Source organism: Papaver somniferum, chromosome 1 (assembly GCF_003573695.1).
Source record: "Papaver somniferum cultivar HN1 chromosome 1, ASM357369v1, whole genome shotgun sequence".
NCBI classification, from domain to species: Eukaryota; Viridiplantae; Streptophyta; class Magnoliopsida; order Ranunculales; family Papaveraceae; genus Papaver; species Papaver somniferum.
Window position 1 is genome coordinate 49,362,762 of NC_039358.1, and position 13,187 is coordinate 49,375,948.

At 38.4% G+C, this 13,187-nt stretch overlaps 1 protein-coding gene and 1 pseudogene across 1 annotated transcript; both read left to right on the plus strand.

Annotated features, from left to right (window-relative positions):
• The first annotated feature begins 2,180 nt into the window (after positions 1-2,180).
• Positions 2,181-6,451, plus strand: LOC113328733 (chloroplastic import inner membrane translocase subunit HP30-2-like). Its single transcript, XM_026575753.1, has 6 exons — positions 2,181-2,240; positions 2,381-2,723; positions 2,817-2,920; positions 5,841-5,989; positions 6,111-6,173; positions 6,256-6,451. The coding sequence occupies exons 1-6, from the start codon at positions 2,193-2,195 to the stop codon at positions 6,269-6,271; spliced, it is 723 nt and encodes a 240-aa protein (XP_026431538.1). The 5' UTR covers positions 2,181-2,192; the 3' UTR covers positions 6,272-6,451.
• Positions 3,279-5,826, plus strand: LOC113328725 (annotated as a pseudogene).
• Positions 6,452-13,187: the final 6,736 nt, after the last annotated feature.

Below are 13,187 nucleotides of genomic sequence, written 5' to 3' on the forward strand. Positions count from 1 at the left end.
TATGCGAATTCACCTCAAAACCTCTGATGTACACAGATCGGAGCGGCAACGATGTGGTTAGCCCACATACTTTAAGTATGTAGCCCCTCTTTTTATGTTGACACGTATTATAAAGTTAAAAATTAAGTCCCAAAGCTGTTTTATTACATAATTTTTTTAAACTCCGGCGTTTATGCTATGGAATTAATTAGTCCAGAAACTCATACATAGTTTTAACTAAAAAAATTTGACTTCATATTTTATCTCGAAAAGTGAATGCTTTACGGGAATTTGGAAGGTGCGTGTTTTTAAGTTATATACATGTCAAGAAATAAATATGGACGACATTCAATGAGTATGTGGCCGAGCCACATCTTAGACCGAGGGATACAGAAATGCCTAACTGACGATTTGTGTAACCCGGAGCTACGGTCTGAGACACGTGCTCTACCACCAAAACATACATCTCGTAGTATTACAGGTCTGGCTAGTGAAGCACAAAGATTGTGCGTTACAACATAGCCGGCCTAGTCAGTGATCAACCAAGATGGCGCGACAGTGCATAGACTGTCAAGCACTAAGATAGCGAGACCTTGTAGGGCCAGTAAAGCGCCAAGGTGGCGCTACACTGAAAAGTCATTGGCCGAGTAGTGAAGCTTGTTGGATGACACAATGAAGATTCATTGAGGGAAAGCAAGATAATGCGAAGTTGACAAATACAACATGCGATGTTGGCTATGATGCATATCCATCGAATTGAGTTGGTCCAAACTCAAGGATGGTGCAAGAGTGTAGAATAAGCCATGAGTTGGCTTATGCATCAGTCAAAGGATGGCCAAAGTTTGACAGTGCAAACAAGCTAGTGATGCAAGAGTATGCATCACTATTGTCTAGCAATTGGATAAGTAAAGCAAGAATAACACATATGAGTATATGGCGCATATTGGCATGAACTTGGCTTAACTAAAGCGTCCTAGCAAGTTCAGATCAAGGCCATAGTCGGTGGCGCAAAGGTGGCTCAAGTGATGGTTATTGGCTTTAAAAGCATGCCAAAGGCGAACTGCTATAAAATGTGTTTATAACCATATTATAGTACCCTCAACCGTTTAGGACAGGTGTGAGATGAATTGGCACAAGTTAGAGAAGGTGGCCAACATGCACAGTTATTGGCGGTTATGAAACTACCTTATGAGACATATGGTTATTTCATGCGTGCGAAAGTGTTGTGCACGTTTTTTGGAAATTGTGACCATTGTATAAATAATGTAAAGGCATTACAAAATCATTAGGCTACAGAGAAGAGAGATAGTCTCATGTTATGAGAGAATAAGGAATTACCAAGAGGGTGATGGCCTGTTTTGGTCCTTGTGATGGAAAAGTTTTGTAATCTTCTTTTAGTGCAATAAAATTGGTTTGTTGCGTTATATTTTTGTGTTCTTATGCTGCTGATTTTTGTGAGTTGATCAATTGGTTTGATGCATAGCAAACCTGTTATGCTTATGAGGGCATAAAGAGTTAGAGAAAAAAGAAAAAAAATACTTTTGTTGCGTATTGCCTTAAGAGTGACTGCAAATGCATACTCTGACTGGGATTAGACCGTCGTGAGACAGGTTGGTTTTACCCTACTGATGACAGTGCCGCGATAGTAATTCAACCTAGTACGAGAATAACCGTTGATTCACACAATTGGTTATCGCACTTGGCTGAAAAGCCAGTGGCGCGAAGCTACCGTGTGCAGGATTATGACTGAACGCCTCTATGTTAGAATTCAGGCTATAGAAGCGACACATGCGCCCGTCGCCCAATTACCGACCTGCAGTAGGGACCTTCGGGTCCCCAGAGGCACGTGCCATGGACGCAGCCCTCCCAACGGACGAGCTGCGAGGGCCTCCTTGAAGTACTTATTACCACCGGGTGGCGGGTAGAATCCTTTGCAGACGACTTAAATACGCGACGAGGTATTGTAAGTGGCAGAGTGGCCTTGATGCCACGATCCACTCAGATTCGACCACATATAGCACCAAAAAGAAAAAAAAAAATAAGCATACTTTGATGCAAATGTGCAAGCCCGAATATTTGTGTGCGAGTAACGTCATGTCCCATGGAAAATTTGGGGCCCATGTGACCATGTGACACCTAGCATTTTTCCGCTTAATCAAAAGATGAAAGTAGAGAAACAACCATCAGTTGCAGCGGCTGAGAAGAAATTAGTCATGGAGAAGGTTCCCATAGCAAAGGTTTCTCACCCACCTTACTTTCAGGTAAAGAAAGAAAAACAAGAAAACCCTAGAATTCACAAGAAAACCCTAGAATTCAGTTTCATTTCAATTTCTGTTATGTTTCTGTTTTAATCGATTTTCATCTATTGGGATTTTTGATTAATTTAGGGTTTGATTTGTAGATGATTAAGGAAGATTTGATGCCATTGAATGAGAAAGGTGGATTAAAATCATGTGCTAAGTACATTGAAGACAAACAAAAAGGATTCCGCGGCTGGGTTTGTGATCAATCTTTTCCTATCCAAGCTGTTCTTTCTACTGCTTCTGGTGCTGTCCGAGGAGCTGTTGTTGGTGCTGTCCAAGGAACCCTGGCCAAGTTCAAGTCAGTCAATGATTTCATTCCTTTTGGAAATTTGGGCACTACTCGTCAACAAGCTCGTGCATTCTCTGTTTTGATGGCAACAGATAATGTTGTGTCTTGTGTTATGAAAAAAAATCGTGGAAAGAAGATGTTGTTGAGTCTAGGTAACAGTTGAACTTGGTTTGCTTTATTTTTTTCTTGACATATAAATGATCTGGGTCATGATTTTTTCACTTGTTTTTGCAGAATGGTGGCAGGTTTTGCTGCTGGGGTCATGTTTAAACTAGTCAACAATGGTTCAATTGCTGATGCAATGGTGTTTGGAGCACTTTTTGCAGTTTGGCATGGTGTTTGGCATGAGGTAAGCATATCTCAAAATGATTTTAATTTTAGTCTAGTAGTAATACCTTATTTCATTAAACATGAGCCATGTTCTTCCTTTACTAGTTAGTAAACTATTTGTACCAAAGGTACATTCTCTATCATCTCAAACAGAAAACACGCTCCGAAAGAATGGAACTGTTTGTTTCCTTGCCTGAAGTTTCTATTGATTTGGAATCGGAAAGTCATGGATCTCTGGGAGTTTGTAGAATGTGGATTAGATAAGTATTATTTTAGATATTTCACGGTGAGGATCTTCTGTTAGGGTTTTCTTTGAGGTGTGTTTTGCTAATTAAAGGATTAATAAAGGAGGCTTTCTCAGAATATGCTCGGTATGAATGGTGGAATGAAGGGTTTGTGGCAAGTGATGCTAACAATGGGTTAAAAATTTTGAAGTAGAAGAGGCTTTAGCGGATGAGTTTCAGGTGTAATGTTACTAATATGATGACCAGAAGTGGAGGAGATGCTCTTAGAGGCGCATCATGTGGGACTCGAACTAATGTTCACTCAGCCAATTTTCCTCGGCTAGGTTCAAGTGGAAGGGATGCCTTTTCTAAGCATAAGGTAGTAAGTTTGAAATAGTGGATGAACTTGAAGACCCCTTAATATGTCTGCAAAAGATTGCTCCGGAGGCTGCAAAATATGACATATGCAAGATCATTTATCCAGTCAATGCTTCTGTTCCAGCTGGGGTTGTACTGATGAAAGAGAAAGCTAATTTCAAGTTCAAGGCTAGAGTGCAACCTCTCCGGCCCGCTGAGTGGAGTACCGAAGACGGTCACTTTCTTCAAGAGTGGAAGAAGTATACATTTTGGGACTTTGAGAAAATGGAAAACAAGGTGTTTGCTCGTAGATATTACAGTGCTGGATGTCTTCCTTCCACATACATAGGAGTTTGGGAATGAAATAGCTTGTGGAAACATAGAATCTGTTGAGTATGCATGTGATATTGATGGTAGTGCTTTTTCGTCCTCTCCCATTGATCAGCTTGGCAAAAGTAAACGGAACTTAAAGACACTTTTTGGGTTGCCTAATTCCATACCGCGTCTTCTCGGAAATGCGATTCCAGGGGTAACCGGTCCCATGCTTTTCATTGGAATGCTATTCAGTTTGTTTGCATGGCATGTGGAAGATCACTACTTGTATAGCATAAAGTATCATCACTGTGGGGCATCAAAAACTTGGTATGGGATTCTTGGTGACGCTGCTCCTGATTTTGAAAAGGTTGTTCGTGAAAGCATGTCTATGCTCAGGATGAACTTTGATGGTGCCTTTGATGAACTTATGGGTAAAACGACGACATTTCCTCCAAATATTTTGCTAGAACATGATATTCCAGTGTGTAAAGCTGTACGAAATCCTGGGAAGTTTGTTATTACCTTTCCACGGGCATATCATGCAGAGTTTAGTAATGGTTTCAACTGTGGTGAGGCAGTAAACTTTGTGATCGGTGATTGGTTCCCACTTGGGGCTGTGGCTAGCCGATGCTGTGCACTTCTTAATAGAGCTCCTCCTCTTCCTCACAAGGAACTTCTTTACAAAGAAGCAATGCTTCTTTCTAGGTCTTCATCTGCAACAGCTGATGTCCAGCACGGAGAGAATTTGAATTCTGACCGTTCCCTTAAGGTTTCATTTGTGCATCGCGCTCACTGGTCATTAACGAAGCAAAGAGCTTGTTCAAGTGTTTCATTGAAGTTTCGTGGTACGGTTCTCTGCGGTATTTGCAAACGAGATTGTTAGGTAGCATCTGCACGACTGATCTCCTCAACGGCTCAACCAACCTGCCTCCTTTGTGAAAGTGAATAAGTTTGCCCATGTGGTAGCAGTTGTGATTTTTGTGTCAGGGAAGACTTTGATGAAATGGAAGCTCTGGCCCAGAAATATGAGAAGGAAGATGGAATTTCGGAGAGGTTCAACAGCAAGTAAAATCTGGAAGTGATTTGTGTTTGCAGTCAAAGTTATTTCCAGGCCCTGATCAGTCTGGACATGATCCGTACTGTGAGATAAGATTTGAGCAGAATCTCCAAGCTAGAACAGCTACAATGTGCCACGCGCAAGATTTGAATAGTGATCCTGATCTCTTGCCCAACTGAACCTTCTCTCGTATCTGCAGCGTCAACACTATGTTCGTTTCTAGAGCCAAAGGCTGTTCCTACCAATGGCTCTGAGGAAGTAGCACTTATTGCATGTAAACTTTCATACTATTCTTCATAATATGGCAAATGGAGCAAAGATCTGTGAATGTTGATATTCCATGAAAATGGAGCAAAGGTCTGTAAATTATATGATGGACTTGAAGTTTTCTGAGCAGCGGAGGCTTAAAAGGCTAAAGAAGCTCAATCCAGAAGGGAGCAATGAGCAGATACAATCATCTGACTGTATCACTACCAAGAAAATGGACCGGCATTTTATAACTATTTCTAACTCAGAAAGAAGCTTCTGTTTCGGCTTCAAAGTACAGGATCAACTTAGGGGATGCAATTACATCAAGCACCAAATTCATAGCTTCTAACAAGGATGACAGTTTACGAGCAAGAGAAACCAACAGAAACCTGACTTCCATATGAATAGAGGAAAGACTGAGAGAACCATCATTTGTCGATATTGAGCCGAGGCACCTTAAAGTTAATGGCCCGTCATATTTCTTTAGCAGCAGTGAGCAGGCTGGGCCGAACAGTAGTAGAAATTGGGGAACTGGCAGAAACGTGGACTGAAAAATGAGCATCCTTCACTTTGCTATTAACTTCATTAAGTTTTTAACTCAATGTAGGGGCTTTAAGCCTCTATACAAGTGTATCTTTCAGCATGGATATTCCTTTTTCAGTCTTTTTTTATGAACATATTGTAATAGCAAGCGCTGAATAATAACCTTGTTCTTTTCAACTTGTTTTGTGGTGCAGGTTTTAAACTCTCCTCAGCCACCAGTTTTGGATGATGCATGCTTTATCAAGACAAGATGCATGTTGTCAGATCTAGACCTTCAATATTATGAGAAGAACTTTAAGAAGAACATGTTAATGGACCGTACTATGCCTTACCTTAAAGACAGGCAAGTAAATTATACATTTGTAACATCTAAGTTGGCTTATTCTTATAGTCTATCATGTTTTTGTTTTTGATGTTTATTGAGGATGATGAGAACTATTTCCTTGTGCCTTTACTTTGTGCAGTGATCTGAAAGAAGCAGAAATTCCTCTTGGAGCACGAGTCTTGATACTTAATCACATTGAAAGGTGCCCATCGCTGGTTAGAGTTTCATATATCTCTATGTGATTTTTTAGGGCGTAAGACTAAAAAACTTCTTTTGTTTTACAGTAACAAAAACATCTAGGGATCCATCAGCCGAAGATGCACATATACTGAAGACAAAAATTCAAGATTCTGACATTAACCTTAGCAAGTAGTATTGACTAGAGAGAGCCTTAAAAAGTGATATATGAGTCCTTAACACTGTTTTAGTAAGCCAGAGTATCTTGATTAACTTTAATTAATCAAGCATATAAAGTTTCTTTAAATTTAAGTGACGTGATTATTATTCAAACTTCCAGTCACTTTTAGTTTTTTTCTTTTCTTTTTCAGTCACTTCTAGTTATCATGCATCTAAGTTTCCTTTTCAAGTTTTGGCGCCATATTAATCAAAGCTCCTACCAACAAAATTTCTCGACAGAAGACCCATTGTTGACTAAAATTTCTCGACAAAAGTTTTGGCGCCATAGTAATATGACATATGAATGTCTTTGTTTTCTTTCACTCACTTGATAATAAGAACTAGAAAATGTTAAAAGACTTTCGTACGGTCGTGGTTATCAAATGTATCCACTCCTCAACAATTTTATTAGGAGCGTATGTGCCTTTGGATCGTTGCGAGAAGAAATCAGCCGATCCCTCAACATTCCAAAAACATTACTTCGATTTCTCGTCCTATGTTATCTATATAGGTTTTCTAGTTGTACCCAAAATGTTATAGATAACGTAGGTTCGGCTAACAAGTTATCATCCGAACTTTATTCTGTAACTGATGAATTTAGGTTCGACTGATTGGAACAAAAAATTGAACAGTCGAACTTAGTGTGTTTTTTAACAACGAGAAGTTCAACTATTATTTCCATGTTTAATTATCAGTCGAACTTGTCATAAGCACTTTCGAAATGAAGAACAACGAGCAGTTCGGCTGATAATTTGTTTCAAATTTTAGCCAAACTTCACCCTATAACAGCGTAACACCCTGGGCTTTTTGATTTCAGTTAGATCCAGGCGAGTCAAATTAAGATGAACCGGATCAAAAAAAGGAAAGAAAAAAAGCTGTTAAGATAATAGGATAATCGGAGGGACAAAATAGCGCCACCTCTTACTGACAAATATTCATTTAGGTACAACATTGAAGTATTGTATCACTCCTTCACCTAACCCTAAAGTTGCCTAGTATATAGAATCCACTTCCTCACTCTTATGCACTAGCTGCTGTGTTTTGTCCGTTTCACTCATTTTTTATTTCTTATGTCAATGGAGATGAGTCTATGGTAGAGCAATGGTACAAGAAGATAAGATTCATCCTAACCAGAACTGAGATCAGAGTCACAGTTATATACAGACACATGACCGACTCATCTATCACAGACAGGCTGTCACTCATACACGTAAGTTGTACGGACATATATGACTATAAGCACCCAAGAAATATAAAAGAGCTGTCCAGGATTGTTGTTGATCCATAACTGTGTACTATCTCCCCTCAAGTTGAACTGGTGATAGAACTTTCAACTTGTTGCGAAGAAAAACAAAACGATCAGCTCCCAAGCCTTTGGTAAAAACATCAGCAACCAGAGCATCAAAAGAAACATAGTAAACACGCAAAGATTTGGATTGAACCAGCTCCCTTATGAAGTGAAAGTCAAGAGCAATATTCTTGATCCTGCTGTGGAGAATAGGATTGGATGCCAAAGAGATAGAACCTTTATTGTCACAACCAATAATAGGGGTGGAGGACTGAAAGAAATGAAGGTCCTTGAGAAGTTGACAAACCCAAAGAACCTCTGCTGCAGTACGAGCTAGAGATCTGTATTCAGCTTCAGTGGAGCTCCTAGCAACTGTAGGTTGTTTCTTGGAGGACCATGAAATAGGAGATGAGCCAAAGAAAACACAATACCCTCTAGTTAATCTTCTATCATCAGGATTGCCTGCCCAGTCAGAATCAGAAAATGAAGAGAGAGCTCTAAACCCTTTCTGAAAAACAATATCATGATCAACAATGTGTTTGAGATATCTGAGAATTCTCTTGGATGCAACAAGATGTACATCTGTAGGCTGACTCACATGCTGGCACATTTGATTAACATCATAACAAATTTCTGGTCTGGTCCAAGTGACATATTGGAGAGCACCCACAAGAGACCTATATTCAGTTGGATCAGGTAAAGGAGTACCATCATGCTTACTCAACTTTGTATCAGCAATAGAAGAAGTTGCACATGGCTTTGAGGTGAGCATATTGGTCTTTTTCAAAAGATCTATAATGTACTTAGTTTGGGAAAGGTGCATGGTTGTATGATTTCTCTTAACTTCTAGTCCCAAAAAATAATGAAGAGGCCCCAAATCTTTTACTGGAAAAGAGAGAGTAAGATGAGAAATCACCTTGTCACAAAACTCAGAATACGAACCAGTGATCTAGATGTCATCCACATAAACCAAAATATAACATCTAGTTTGGTCATCCTTGTAAATGCACAGAGAATAATCAACATGAGATGGTTTAAATCCAATTTGAAGAAGAGAGTTCATCAATTTGTCATACCAGACCCTTGGTGCCTGCTTCAAACCATAGATGGATTTATGCAACTTGCAAACAAAATGTGGCTTATCTTTATCTTCAAAACTTGGAGGTTGTGTCATATAAACAACTTCTTGTAAATCTCCTTGAAGAAAAACATTACTGATATCAAGTTGATTCACTGGCCAATCGTGTTGTACTACAATGGATAACACAAGCCTTATAGTACTAGGTTTTGCAACAGGACTAAAAGTTTCCTCATAATCCAAGCCCTCCTGCTGATTATAACCTTTAACAACCAGTCTAAATTTAAGCCTCTCCAAAGTGCCACTTGGATTTTGTTTAACCTTGAAAATCCACTTACATCCAACCAGATTGTGTGCTTCAGATGGATCAACAAGACTCTAAGTGCCAGCCTCTTGATGTGTTGTATGTTCTTGAACCATGGAAGGTAACCATTTTGGGTGCTTCATAGCTTGCTTGTAAGATGTAGGAATGGAATCAGTAAGCTTGGATAGAAGAGAAACAGACAAAGGGTATCTTGTTGAAAAATAGGATTTAGTTTTAAAGATACCACTTTTACCCCTAGTATGCATTTGATGAGTTGATACAATTGGCTGCACTGATGGTGGTGGAGGTGATGTAGAAGAATCAAAATTATAAGCAGAGGGATCAAAAGTCATTGTTGATCCAGTAGGAGGTGACTTAGATATAGGTGGAGCAACAATCATTGTTGATCCAGTAGCAGTTGTGGAAGCTGTAGTTGTTGACTCAAATAAATGTGGAGCAACAGTCATTGTTGATCCAGTAGCAGTTGTAGTAGCTATAGGTGTTGACTCAGTTAATGATGTATAAGAAGGTGTTGTAGATGATTGAGTGCATTTATCATGATAATATTAAGACTGCTGAGAATAAATCTTGGAAGTATTGAAGAGCTTGCATGCAAGAGAAGGAAAATGATCTTCATCAAAAGTTACATGCCTGGAGATATAAACCTTCCTAGAGTATGGATCATAACATATGTAACCCTTCTGAGTAGAAGCATAACCCAAAAAGATACACAACTTGCTCCTTGGTTTTAATTTAGAATGTGTGTAAGGCTTCAACCATGGGTAGCAAGCACACCCAAACACTTTTAAGTCTTGATAATTATGTGCAGTACCATGTAACTTTTCATTGGGAGACATAAATGATAAAGAAGCAGTTGGAAGTCTGTTTACCAGATAGTTGGCTGTTTTGATTGCATTGCATCTACCCAAAAAGAATCAGCTAGATTGGACTGAATAAGTAATGTCCTTGTGAGACCAACCAGATGCTTGTGCTTTGATTCAGCAACTCCATTTTGCTCAGGGGAATATGGACATGTGTACTGATGAGAAACACCACAAGTTGCTAAGAAAGTACCAAGTTCATTATTAATAAACTCTCCACCACCATCAGACCTCTTTATTGTTGGATCAAAGAAGTTTTCTACTTCATATTTGAAAGATTGAAAAACATTGATAAAATCAGATTTTCTCATTAATGGAAAGATCCAACAGTACTTACTATAATCATCAATGATGTTACAATAGTAAGTATATCCACTATTTGACATGACATGACTAGGTCCCCATAAGTCCATATGCAATAATTGCAAAGTTTTATTTGACACTGAAGTAGACAAACTAAAAGGAAGTTTATGAGCTCTTCCTTGCTGACAATCATTACAGAGTAGTGGTTTATTTGACAAAGGTAAAGACAAAGAATGACAACTTTTTGTAGTGACTGGAAAGATGGATGTCCAAGCCTCATATGTAGCAAATGAGGAGTGATGCTTTTAGTAGAGTAAGCAGCTGATCCATGAGTAGAAGAAACCACAGTTGGTGATGTGAAATGAAAGGGGTATAGGCCATCTTTACTCTTCCCTTGGAAAATTTTCCTCTCAGAATAGAGATCCTTCACAAAGAACGTGCCACTTTCAAAGGTAATACTACAATTATTGTCACTTGTGAATTTGAAAAGGCGAGGGTACCCAAATATACCTCAAGCTAAAACTTTTCCTACCTATAAGTCTGTTCTCCGAAAGTGATTGTCTATGAATGAGTCGAGACAATACAACTAATCGGTTCACACTTCGTGTGATCGTCTATGGATACGAGATCGAGATAATACAACAACGAAGTATGTTACTTGATAAAAAGGTTCGGACTTAACCAAACACAATAGGATTCACTTATCAAGTAAATAGGAATTAACGTTTGTGTAATTTATTTTAATTATAATAAAACAATTATAATGCGGAAATATAAAGTAAATGACACGACAAGATTTTGTTAACGAGGAAGCCGCAAATGCAGAAAAACCCCGGGACCTTGTCCAGAATTGAATACTCTCAGGATTAAGCCGCTACACAAAATTACACCTAAATTCGTATAGTTGAGACCAAGCAACTAAACCTATAGTTCACCTAGTTCCGTCTGTATTCCCACGCCTCCAACTTATAAATAAGTCACGCACTTGGAACAATTCCTTTGGTTCGTATTCCAAGCAGTAAATGAACAACAAATCTGTTTGGTATCAACTCTCTTCAACCAAGTGATATGAGTCAAACAAAGGCTCTTCCGTTTATCTTAACATAAACTCCTTCGTCAGGTCCTTAGGTCTATCTTATGTCCAATTACCGAAGTAATCGTTTAAGATTAATCCAACAACACTCTTTATCCAAAGAATTGTGTTGATGCCGATCTACTCAATTAATCAATCCAATCTACCAAAAGGATAAACCGATTATTAATTGGATCCTCTTTTACCAAAACAAGTATTGTGCACACCAAAGATTATAAACCCAAGTCAGATCTTCAATACCTTCTTTGTCTTCAAATCTTCTTAAATCTTCAATAAAAACCTGCACACAATCACTTGAATCTCTTGTGATCAATCACGCACAGAACGGAGTCTGTTAACAATGGATTATCACAATATCGTCCTTAGAACTAACAACAGTCTAAAGATCCCTGTCGAAACTCTGAACTAGTTTGAGTGAATCTTATATCAGAAGAGAATATTCTCAAGAATAAACAAACTAGGTGCAATCAGATTTCAACCACCGTTAGTCAATCAAATCAATGAAAACAAAAGATAAACCGCAATTATCTAGTTTCCCACCAACGGTACACGCTTGAGCTTCTCAATCCCAAAGAAGAATTTAAACTGAGCGGTCGTAAGAGATTTCGCCTAATTAGGTTACTCTCCTCTCCGAATAGGCGGCTACACCAATAACAACAACAAAAGAGGAAGTCTTCTATTACGAAGGATTGGTTTGCTAGAAAGGCAAACTTCAAGTATTTATAGAAAAGGAAGTTTGGACACCAAGGAATTTCCAAAACCGAAAATATTCTCAAGATATTCATTAAAACACAAATTCGGTTTTCATAATTCCTGGAAATGCTCTGTCCAAAAATAATGATCGAAATCTCTCGGAAAATATAATTAGTAAATGCACATTACTAATTCTTATATTTTCCTACAAAATGAAATTAATAACCTTAATTAAAAGATTCTTAACTTATTTATATTTCGATCCTGGGATTCTATTCCCTTAGCTATTAAGGAATAACTTTGAACAATTAAAGAAATAAACATTCAAAGCACGTGTTCAAATTATGTCGACATCCTTACTTTGTAAGTTCTCTTTCACACTTACAACCTTGAAACCGGTTTGCCACACTTCCAAACAAGTTTAGAATTGGTTCATCTGACTTTCAAGAACTATGTGATTGATCAAACAACCATTCAATCACAATCATGGGTTTAACGGTTCTACCAAAACAAGTTTTGGTTCTACCTTCCATGTGAGTACTGTGCATAGTCACACTAGCTTTCCAAAATTCGGTTGACTAGGTACTAGGATCGGTTCCCCACATATATATGGTATCTAACTTATATGTGTTGCACATGTCCATAGGATCGGTTCCCTTTCTGCTATAAACCTTGCTGCACCCCATACAAGGATCGGTTCCCCTTTGTGATGTATTGCACCTCTTACTAGGATCTGTTCCCCTTTCCCATATTTGGTCAGACATAGAATCACAAACCCGATCATACCATCTCAGGTGATTACTTAAGATCGGTTTCACAAATAAAAGTCATACCAATACATAAGTCAGGCCTTTGTGAATAGTTCTACCAAGAACACAAACAAGTTATGAGCGGTTATACTCAATCACACATATTGGTTGTTCATAAGATATGCAATGAATAACAAAACCAATAACACATGGCAATTTCCTTTTCGGTTCACAAACAAGTTTATGAAGTTACTTCCTTATAACACATGTAGAACATTGTTCCCTATGATGAAATCCTCACCTCATACCCATACATAATCACAATAGCATTCAAATGATTATGGCGATGTCTTATCTACAAAGTTTAATGGTTAAGCAATAAACCTCGTATTGTATTCCTTAATACTATGTATATCTAGAGTTCAAATATG